Source organism: Marmota marmota, unplaced genomic scaffold, assembly GCF_001458135.2.
Source record: "Marmota marmota marmota unplaced genomic scaffold, marMar, whole genome shotgun sequence".
NCBI lineage: Eukaryota > Metazoa > Chordata > Mammalia > Rodentia > Sciuridae > Marmota > Marmota marmota.
In genome coordinates, this window is record NW_026000185.1 from 20,869,054 (window position 1) to 20,880,500 (window position 11,447).

The 11,447-nt window shown below is 49.4% G+C and overlaps 2 protein-coding genes across 2 annotated transcripts; one reads left to right on the forward strand and one right to left on the reverse strand.

The window, feature by feature from the left end:
- The first annotated feature begins 341 nt into the window (after positions 1-341).
- Positions 342-974, forward strand: LOC107146564 (sesquipedalian-1-like). Its single transcript, XM_015490663.1, has one exon. It carries the CDS (start codon positions 342-344, stop codon positions 972-974), a length of 633 nt encoding a protein of 210 aa, XP_015346149.1.
- A 117-nt stretch (positions 975-1,091) lies between these two features.
- Positions 1,092-11,441, reverse strand: Tbc1d10b (TBC1 domain family member 10B). Its single transcript, XM_015490664.2, has 9 exons — positions 10,732-11,441; positions 7,845-7,944; positions 7,429-7,536; positions 7,230-7,336; positions 3,784-3,898; positions 3,598-3,663; positions 3,204-3,393; positions 2,715-2,869; positions 1,092-2,629 (listed from the first exon to the last, which is right to left on the reverse strand). Exons 1-9 carry the CDS (start codon positions 11,349-11,351, stop codon positions 1,943-1,945), a joined length of 2,148 nt encoding a protein of 715 aa, XP_015346150.2. The 5' UTR covers positions 11,352-11,441; the 3' UTR covers positions 1,092-1,942.
- Positions 11,442-11,447: the final 6 nt, after the last annotated feature.

The following is an 11,447-nucleotide window of genomic DNA, read 5'->3' on the forward strand; positions in this document are numbered from 1 at the left end:
CAAAAAAAAAAAAAAAAAAAAAAAGTGGGGATGTAGCTCCATGATAGAGTGCCTTGGGTTCAATTCCCAGTAACTACAGCTGCAGGAAGAAGCTCATCCCACCCCTTAGCTAACAAGGCCCGGTCACATCTGCCCAGGTGATTGGAATCTGGCCCCAAGAAGAGGTGGGAGGGATCTTGTCAGGACTACACCTGTTGCTATTGAGGACGGAGCCTCAATCTCCCTAGACCTAGATTGTCCAGGCAGAGCCTTCTGCAACTAGAAAGCAGCATGAGGCTCCTTCCAGGCAAACCAGGTGGACCACTCCTCTCTCCCCAGGGTTTTCTCCGTATTGGATCACCATGAAACTACACCGAAAATCTGTGCTCAGTTTCTTCCATGAGTTCAGAACACAGGCACCAGACCAGGAGGGCATCTTGCTAAAGAAAGGAGCCCGAAACACCAGCTACCAGCGCCGCTGGTTTATCCTCCGGGGAAACCTCCTTTTCTACCTGGAACACCAGGCAGACCACACACCACTGGGCCTCATCCTGTTGGAGAACTGCCAAGTGGAGCCATGCCTTAAGGCCACTGAACCCTATGCCTTTACCATACTCACCCCAGGGATACAGAGTGCATGTGGGCGGGCCTACAAGCTAGCAGCAGAAAACCAGGAAGAGCTGGAGGCTTGGCTCTGTGCCCTGGCTGGGGTGAGCTGGAGGCGACTGGATGGGCTGCTATCCCTGCTGGAAGCCCAGTATCGGGAGCTGTGCCAGGCAGCTGGCCAAAAACCCAACTCACCCCTAAAGAACTGTGACTTTGTAGCTACTCTCAGTGCCCCCTCCTGCTTCCAGGAATTGCACGAGCGCTTTGGGAAGGAGATACGGATGCTGAAGGCAGTGCATAGAGGGCTCCAGGCCAGTGACAAAGGAGGCAGTAGAGCCCAAGCAAATCTGGAGCAGGAGCTTAACCAGTGTTTGTTGATCAGTGACTGAATGATGGACCAAAGGTCAGCAGACTGCTTCAGTAGAGACCCAGGTCCTGGCTCTCTCCTTCCTCCCTAATTCTTATCCCCCAAACCCCTTCATCAAATAACAAGGCGGGACACAGGCCCAGGTACAACAGCAGGTTCTTTTTCCGGTTCCTCAAAGCGTCGCGCGGGATGGGAGATGAGACAGAAGAGAATGTAAACATTGGATTCCACCCCTTGGAGCTCAAGGGAAGACCCCTTACTCAAGAGCTTGAGGGTTGGAAGGGAACAAGATGAAGGAGGGGGATCCTGGTAAGACAAAGCAGAGGCCTGAGAATATAAAGCAAGGTGGGTAAGGGAGGAGAGCAGGATGAGCGTGGGAGGGGAAGTGGGGGACATTTCCTATTTCAGTGCATGTCCCCTTAAATAAATTGGAGTGCAGGAGAACTGAAAGACAAAAGACAGAGCGAGCACCCCCATCCTGGGCCAACCCGGTCCTCTGTACATAATTACAACACAGAGATGTTCAGAAGTAGAATGAGGAGAGTCTTGGCCCCCAGAAAGGAAGTGGGGGAGACAGGCAGGGCCAAAGAAGGGAAAAGGAACCCAGCTCCACCTCATGAGTAAAGGGAGCCACTGGAGTGTAAGAATCTGCAGACTGCCAACTGCTATTGCCAAGAATCACCCTGTGGTGACTAGAGGCCAATCAGGACAGCACCTGGGAGGGGACCTCAGAGGGAACTGGCAGGAGTGACAGAGACCCCAGCTGGGTCTAACTGGAGGCAAGAGTCTCCAGACTTGGTCACAGCTGCCCCATGCACTGTGGCTGTCCTGGCTGTGTAGGGATCAGCAGCTGGCAAGGAGATGGGAAGTCAAGCCACTTTCCTCATAAAGAGGGACACCTGCTGTGGGGCTTGGGGAGCACCCCAGGCCAGGCCTTCTCTTGGCTGAGGGGAAAAGAGAGGGGCCATGCAGTCCAGCCCCAGGCAGAGGTCAGAAGTAAGCATCCTGCCGGGCTTCAGCTGCTGAGGACCTGTCCCCACCATCCTGGGGTGCTGGGGGCCCATCTGCCTTTCGACGCAGTGAAATCTTCCGGCCTTGGCCCTTCTTCTCTTGCTTCTGCCTTTCCTTCTCCTGTTTCTGTTGCTCCTTCTCCTGTTTCTGCCTCTCCTTCTCCTGCTTCTGCTGTTCTTTCTCCTGCTCTTTTTCCCACTTCTGCCGCTCCTTCTCCTGCTTCTCCCGCTCTTTCTCCTGTCTCTGCCGCTCCTTCTCACGCTCTTTCTCCTGTTTCTGCCGCTCCTTCTCCTGCCGCCTGGTTTCCTTGCTGGGACCCAGAGGGGTGCTGTTGCCAGTAGGTGAGGGAAGGGATGGATGCAGTCCCTCGGCAGTGACAACTGGCCCTGGGGCAGGCCCAGCACTGGCCCTGCGGGCAGGAGGGGGTGGGGAGGGGGCCCCTCCAGCTGCCCGGGAGCCTCGGCTCTTGAGGCCGGGGAGACTGAGTAGGCTGGAGGAGGGGCCCAAGGGTGGCTGTTGCCGCCTTCGCTCTTCATGGATGGCCCGGGAGCCATGTAGTCTCCGTGAAGGCCGATATTGTAGCTCTCCCCGGGTTTCCCTCCACTTCTTCAGCTGGGCTGCATTTTCTCGCTCAATTAGTGCTTCTGTCACTGGGAGGTTGGTTACCTAAACAAAGAGGAAATGGGTACCATAATGAAGATCATGGGAATGTGCTCAAGCAGGTAGGGGTGTGCTGAGGCTCAATTCCTACCTCGTGTACCAAGAAGTCCTCTTGCATGCACTGTTGGGGCAGGTTGCGCAGTTGCTCCATGGTTTCATACATGCCTTGGCAAGAACGCAGCTTCTCCACTGAGCCTAGTGTGTGTCGCAGCAAGACCAGGGCCACCCGGAAGATGATCTTAACACCTGTAAGATCAGAGAGGAGAACATGGGGGGACCAGGCCTGGGATCTCAGCCTGTCTCAATTATGAGGGACTTACAGACCCTATCTCTGTCTACTGTCAACCTTATAGATGAGGAAATTGAGGTTCCAAGAAGGGAAATGAGTTGCAATAGGTATTATATTCCTGGGAGGGAGAGCAGGCTCTAGGTTGGTAACTTAACCAAGACCAGGCCTGTTTTTCCAGGCTGGGGCAACAAGTTCCTTTTGTCCATGGCCTGCCAGAAATGTAACAGGACCATCTGGTAGCCACCATGCAAACCCCAGTTCCCTCATAAGCTTGGATGGCCATGGAAGTACCTTCACAGAAAAACATGTCCCAGACGCGAAGCACTGAAGCCCAAGGCAGGGTGCGGGCAAAGATGCACATGAACCATTCTGTCATGTAGAGCACGGGGTCAATGCGCTGTCGCCGTAGGTGCCGATGTGCCAGTGGGGAAGCCCGGCGCAAGAGTGCAAAAAAGATTTCTCCATCCAGCTGAATGGCCTCCTAGAGGTGGGAAGAGCCATGAGAAGAAGTCCAGCCTGCTATGGCACCCTTGAAGTAGAATCAACCCTGACAGGGGATCCTCACCTCAGTGGTAAGAGGCCCAGAGGAAAGGGATAAAAGGGCCAGGGTATGGAAGGGCAAGGAGCTCCCTGCAGCCTTAAGGAAAAGTGACAGCCCTGATGCACCCAGCCTCCAGAAACTCACCAGCCCTGCACTGTAGTAACCAGGAAGATACTTGTCACAGATCTGCACCAGGCACCAAAATGCTTGCTGAGAAGGGCAAAAATAAGGAGGGAGGAGTGGGGCCTAAGAGGCATGGAGTAGGCAGCTCCCCCATCACCACTATAGGCCAAGATCCTCCCACCACCCAACCAGGACCACTGTGCTGACCTCAGCAGGCATGTGCATGAGCAGCACTGCAGCCACTGGGGCCTGGGCCTGGCAGTAGCCCTCGTCAGGCCGGTAGATGGTGTAGGCCTTCAGAATTCGGTACAGGTCCTGTTGCCTGTGGGGATTGCAGAGGATGGCAGCTGTAGGAGTTGGAAGCTCTGTCCAAAACCAAACCTACTCCCAACAATCCCAGCCCAGACCTCTCCTACATCCAGTTCCAGATGAACCTTAGAGCTTTACCACCACATTCCTCTATCCACCTTCCAGCTTAAACCAAAGCTTCAGCCCACAATCAACATTCCAGGCACCAGCCTTCCACCCTCAGCTGCACACCCTACATGTTCTCTACTGATTCCCCAGCACAGGCTGTGTTCTCTCCATCTGCCACCAACCAATTTTCAAGGTCATTTTCTCCAGGAAGCATTCAACATCCACAGAATCAGCCTTCCTCTAGCACTATCTGAATGTTTTTTTTATCACCCCAGAACAGGAGCTCTCTTGAAGCAAGGCCTGCCTTATCCCATCACACTGGATGTCATCAACTCTCCTCTGCACACCCAGTAGGTCCTGGTTCTTGGTGCAGGCTTGGAAGCTAAGTGTGCCTCAGAACTTTCTCTTGTTTCTGCATCAAAAAATAATATCTCTATCCTATACCTGCTCCACTTCCTTACAGATGTCCCTTTGTATCTGGGAATTCCATCCCCTCACTGCTACATCAGAAAAGAGTCTTCCTTGTTCCCTATGGCTAAGTCACCAAGTCCGAGCAATGCTACATCCTGAATTCCATTCATGTCTGTTTTCTCTCTCTCCCTCCACCTCCACAGCCACTTCCAGCCTAGGCCTCCATCTCTTGCCCAGAAAAACGTAACAACCTCCCAGATCCTCTCACTGCCTCCAGTCTCACACATAGACCTAACACTGCCTATAATATCTTTGTCCCAAATCCAGTCATTCATGTATAACATTTGTCTTATCTGCATAGTACTCCTACTATTTAATATTTTTTCTCTACTTTGCAAAAGCAACCATGAAATGACAAGTTTGATATGGATATTTTACCTAATACATATTAAAATAAACACAGAACTTCCACAAGCTCCCACTCTATACCCACCCACCTGCCTGCTTCTGTGTCCCTGCCTTCTCCCCTGTTGCTATGGGTAAATTGTCTGTGATCCTGGCCAAGCACAGCCTTTCCAGTTGGGTTCTGGATCCCACCCCCATTCGCCTACACAAGCCATCAATCCAGCAACACTGCCATCTCTCCTGCATCATCAATTTTTCTCTCACTACTGAACCATTCCCATTGACATACCAACATGCTATTATTTCTTCTTGTTTAAAAACTGTCCCTTGACCACACTGTCCCTCCTAATAGCACACTTTTTTTTTTCCTTACCTAGTCAGCAAGACAGACTGTCTTCAATTCCCACCTCGAATCCTCTCTGCAGGCTTTTACCCACTGCTGCATGAAAAATTGCTTCTATCAAGTCACTAATGACCTATATAGTATTAATGACCTGGATAGGTCAATTTTTAGGCTTGACTTACTTGACCCCTCGGCAGCATTCCCACAGCAGATCCTTGAAACCCTTCTTCACTTTGCTTCCAGGAATCACACTTTCCCAGGTTTCTTCCTGCCTCTCTAGCTTCATGTTCCGGTCTCCTTTACTGCTTCTTTCTCATCTTTCCATTTTCAAAAACACTGGAGCTTCTGAGCTCAATTCTTGGACCATTTCCTTTTGCATCTACACTTGCAGCCTTGGTGACCTCATCCAATCCCATGGGTAAGAGCCAGTCCCTCTCCATAAGATAATACTCTCAATTTCCAATTTATCTCCAGTTTAAACTTCTCCTCTGAGGCCGGGCATGGTGGCCCACACCTGTAATCCCAGCAGCTTGGGAGGCTGAGGCAGGAGGATTGCAAGTTCAAAGCCAGCCTCAGCAATTTAGCAAGGCCCTAAGCAACTCAACAAGACCCTTTCTCTAAATTAAATATTAAAAAGGGCATTGGTTAAGCACCCCAGTACCAATAAATAAATAAACTTCTCCCCTGAAATCCAGACTTGTACAGATTATAGATCCAATTTAAAACTCCATCTGGGTGTCCAATGAGTATTTTAAAATTAACATTCCAAAACTGAGCTCCTAATATGCCCCCAAACCTATGTTTCCTCCAGTTTTCCCCATCCATGCTAGTCAATAGCAGCTTCATTCTTGGAGTCTCTCAGGCCAAAAACCAAGTGAGTACCCTTAACTCCTCTCTCACACATCATATTTAATCATTAACAAATCCTTTTGATTCTACCTTCAAAATAGATCCAGAATCCAACTACTTGTCCTCTTTACTTTCATTGCTACCATCGTATCTATCATCATCCCTCCTGAATTATAGAAATGGCCTCCTGGATGGTCTGGTTTTGCCCTTGTCTCTGTATGGTCTGTTCTCAACACAGCAACCAGAATGATCCTCTTAAAACATTTAAGTCAGATGTGATCACTTTTGTAACCCCATCTCCACTCACATTCTCTATTCTCCTTTCTTGCTTTAAATTCCTCTTTAATACCACCACTTCACATGTAGTACACTTTCCTTCTTTTTCTGATATAGTGCCCGTTCCCACTAGAACAAATATACCCCATGAGGACCAGAGTTTTTGCCTTTTTGTTCACCTTCATCATTTATGATTAGAACAGTACAATAAGTATTGTTTGCTTGTTTTAACTCAATAGATATTGTTAAAAGATGACTTATAGCCAGGTAAGGTGGCACATGCCTGTAACCCCAGCAACTCGGGAAGCTGTGGCAGGAGGATCACAAGTTCAAGGCCTGCCTCAGCAATTTAACAAGACCCTGTCTCAAAAAGGACTGGGGATACAGCTCAGTTGTTAAGCACCCCTGGGTTCTAACCTCAAAGAGAAAAAAAAAAAAAAGATGTACTTATTGATAAAAAAAAAGTTCATCTGAGAATCTCTTGCATACTACTAGGGAGCAGCATACATATCATCTTGAGGAAGATTAGCCCACAGAACAAAAATCCAAGTGCTCTGGCCTAATACTAAGAACTTGGCTGTTGATGATCTGGCTGTAAACTTCTTTTTCAGCCTCAGTTCTACCCAATCCCACTGCCCAGACACAACTGACACAACCCCCCCAAGCAGGAAACCCCCACCTCACATTTCCCATCTATCCTTCAAAACCAAGCTCAATGCAACTTCTTCAATGTGCCCTTGATGTGCACACACACACAAATACACAACAACATCAGACTTGAGTCTCCCTCATGGAGGAGAGACTTCCTTTAACGTGACCTGACACCCAAAACATTAAAGATGACTTTTCTATAAGTCCTGGAGGGCAAGAACTGCTTTCAATCCAGTCTTATATCTACCTGGATCCTTCAACGAATATTTGTTGACTGATCCACATAGTCAGGCCACCTTACCCATGCCCCCCTCGAGCAGCAAACATCTCATGGAAAGGGAACTGGCGGTGCAGGTCTTTCTCAATCACATCCAGCCACTTGGGGTCCCCAGGGGCCCGTTCCAGCTCCTGTAGTGGGACAGCAGGGATTATCTCAGGATCTGGAGGAGCTGACACACCTTGCATAGCCACATGTCCCCATACCCTGGAGCTTCACGCACCTCAAATTTGCCCGGGTTCTGCTCCAGGAGTTCCTTGCTATTAGACAGGTATTGCCAGGCCTTGGCTCTGAGGGAGGAGGGGATCCCCTTCCGGCAGCGCAGTTTGACCTAAGGCACAGTGGCAGCCAGGGGGATAGCTTCAGAGGCTGGCACAGCCTCTGAGCTTTCCCCAGCAGTCCCTCAGACTCCCTGAGACAGTCCTCCAAATGTCAGATTTTACTCCACTGGACCTGGCCTGACCTTCTACTTAAGGCCTGACCCTCTACTTAAAGTTCTTCTTACCCCAAGGGCCCAAGTACTACCTATCCCCAATGTGGTCCAGAGGGCACATATTATCAGTTTCCTGAGCTTCCAAGGAACACATGCCCTCCCCAACCCTTATATGTTACCCAGCCCACCACACAACCCTCTCAAACCTTCTGGAAACGCCGTGACAGCCACTTATCCCAGTTATTGAACATCTCCAGCCATTTGAGCTCCCGCTGCCGAGCCACATCCACAGGAATGGAGCTCTCTCTGCAGGATGGGGTAGGGGAGCATGGAAGGGGTCAGTAACAATAGTACAAAACCTGAGCTACTGAGAGAATTGAGCCAGTCACCTTACTAAGCTCAAATGATAAAATGGACTTCTTGTGAGCTACTAAAATCAGAATGTTTGGTCATTTGGCCATCCAAGGCCCTAGTCATACTAATAGGGATTGCTTCCCTATAGGATCTCTATACAGAGGTCATGTTCAAAGCCTACCCATTTTTGGCAGATCAAAATTTGAGGAACAAGTATAGAATATTTAAGTCACATTTTGCATAGCTTTACCACTTATTCATTGTGTGACCTTGGGCAAGTCACTTAATTTTTATAAGCCTCAATTTCCTCATTTATAAGGTAGAGAGAATAACAGTATCTACCTGAAGGAGTTTGTTGAAAGGTTATATGAAATAACACACAGCGAGAATCTAAATAATAGCAATTATTATCTATCAAATAAAAACACAAGATATGTACTTCTTTGTCTCCTTAGGAGCAACTGCCTGAATTTCATTCTTTCAGACTCTTGAGATCCCTTGGACCACCTGGGATTTCCTCTACCACCACCTCCCTGAAATCTCCCCAGGTTCCCAAATAAAATCCTCATTGCCTTGTATGCTCACCATTGTCAGAGTTTCTTACTAAAGTGCCCATCTGTCTTGAAACAGTTACTTGTAGCAGCCAGTACAAGTTACTTGTAGCAGCCAGTACAAGAAAGAGCTCCAGTCTTAGAAAACAGACAGGCCTAAGCTCAAAACTTAGAAGCTGGGGAGTCTTGGCAATGATAACCTGTTTAACCTGAGTCTCTTCCTCAGCTATAAAAAGGGATGCTACCAGCTACAAAGTTATGAGGAGACTATTGAGAAAATTTATATAAAGTATACTGTTAAAGGGTCTCATTATAGTTTCTTTTGTTCCAGAAGTTCCTAAACAGGGACATCTCTCATTAATCTCTATCATAAGTCAGTTCCAAACTCTACTAAGAGCTGGGAAGAGGAGGATACCTTTCTTCCCACAAGAACATCACACCTTAAGGGGAGATATGGAAATGCAATAACAAAGATGCACACAAGAGGCATGTAATTGCAGTAGGAGCAGTGGATATCAGGGAAGGCTTCCTGCAGGAGAGGACATCTGAAGTAAATCATGATTGAATGGAAATGAGCAGGCAATGAAGGCTAGCAGATAGGACAGCCTGAAAACAAATGACAAGAAGTTCAGCAGGTCCACAGCACAAAGTGCCTGAGGAGGAGAGGTGGGAAATCAGAACAGAGAGGCTAGCGTGGCTGGACAATAAGGGGCCTATGTGTAGGCTGAAGAGCTTAGATTTTACCCTGTAGATGACAGGGAGCCATGAAAAACTTGAAGAGCTTTCAAGATAATGTGTGCCACAGCTAGCCTTGCCCCTCAAGAGAAAGATTTCTCTAGCATGAAAGAAGAGACTTTGGAAAGACAAAATTACAAAGCAGAGAAAGAGCAACTAGCACAATGCCTAGCACACAAAAAGAACTCTCTAAAATTTAATTCAACCCAAATTCCTTAGGACAGCCTGGAAAGAACCATTGGTCACACAGATCTACATTATTTGAGGGAGAGAATTTACTCACTGTTTTGTTTCTTCCTCTATAAGCTGAGTACAAACATGAACCCATATGTGTTGGAAAGCACCAAAGTCAAACTTCAGTTACCTTCCCCTCATTGGACAAAGAATGTTGGTGCTTAATCAAAAGTTTCCTGATTTTTGTTAGCTTATAAATCCTGTTTGCAATACCCTCCCAAAAGCCTTCCCCCACCCCCAACCCACAGTCATGACTAAATCCAATTCATTCTTCATGATTCAGACCATTTTCATCTGAATTCCCAGACAAGGTAAGAGGCACCTTCCCCAGGTGCTTACAAAACCATATGATGAGCTCTAGGCTAAACCTGATTATATTGAAACCAACTGTTTAAGTTTTCATCTCTACCTCCAGATCAACTCTTTGAAAGGATTACTTTATCCTTAATATGCAGCACAGGGCCTTGCACCTGTGTGCTCAGGCAATACTGTAGGTGAACGGACCAGCAGGTTAAGGGGACACAGGAATAATGGGACAGGATACAGAGAGAGAAGGAAGAAGACAGAAGCCATCACACCCCCACCTCAGGAGTGACTCAGGCCCCTGGAAGGAACTAGGAAAGAGTAAGGCGGGCTGGGGAGATGAGGAAATGGGGAAGAGGCCTTCCCCACCCCCTTTCCTTCAGTGAAAACAAGACAGACTGTCCTGTTTCCCAGAGGGGCCCTGCCTTTAAGGTCTCCCCTCCATCCAGACTTCCCCACCTCACTATGCAGGAGACAATGCCTGCATCCCTCCAGACTCTGCCCATAAGTGACCAAAGGTCAATACCAAAACCCCTGCCCAAGTAACTTTCCATAATATATAGTATGTAGCTGGAGTTTCAAATCAAGGAGCTGGGATGAGTTTAGGTATCATTTCATTCAACCCTTCTGAGGAGGAAACTGAGGCACAGAAACCGGGACACCACTAGCTCAAGGACACACAATGCACCAAAGCAAGGTCTAGGCTTAAACTCAGCTGTCCTGACCCCTGGGTCCAAAACTCGAATATGCCAGTGTCACAGAAATCCCAGGATGCTCTAGGTGACACAGCTCCCTTTAACCACCCCCTGGATCCTCAGAGGAGGCTGGGCAGCCAGAGCCAGGCCAAGGTGTATCATTTCCCCTCCCCCAACCTGTTTCCCCAGGTAGTCCCACAGGGTGCCCACTGAGTACTCACAGGCTGCCCGAGTACTGGCTGCCCCCAAGGAAGCCATACTTGTCCGTCTTGCGCAGGGCCAGCCCATTTATCTCCGAATCTGAGCCCAGGGAGCTCACATCATCTGCCAAGGACTCCAAGGTTCCAGACATTAGGCTCACAGAGTCCAAGTAGCTCAGAGTGTCCGGGGCCTGCCCTCGAGGCCCACAGATGCCAGGTCCCAGGCTGGACGTGGAGCCCAGATCTTGAGAGTTTTCAGCAGGCTCCGGAGCTGGGGTCACTGTCACGACCGCTACCGGAGCTTCACACGTCCCCGGAGGGCCTGTACCAGGCCCTGAGGGGTCCTCAGGAGCCTGTCCTGCTGATGCTGATGTTGCTGTTGCACCTCCATGTCCACTTGTCACCTGTCCTGCTGCACCCCGTGCAGTCACTCCTGAGGCCACTGTGGTTCCTGGCTTAGGGGCAAGCGGAGGTTTGGCGGTCAGGGCCCCAGGTGCCGTTCTGGAAGGGGTCCTGGTGGGGGTCCCAGTGGAAGTTCCTGGTCCTGGAGCTGGTGAGGTTCGAGCCTCCTCCGTCTTCGGAGAGTCTGCCCCTGAGGCCAAAACCACGGACGTCTCGGCTCCTGCTACTGCAGCCGGCATGGGGAGCTCTGAGTCGGGGGGGACCTGCGTCTTCGGGGCTTCAGGTGAGGCCTCCAAAGTAAGCACCCCCACCGTGCTGCCTGCGACCTCTGGAGC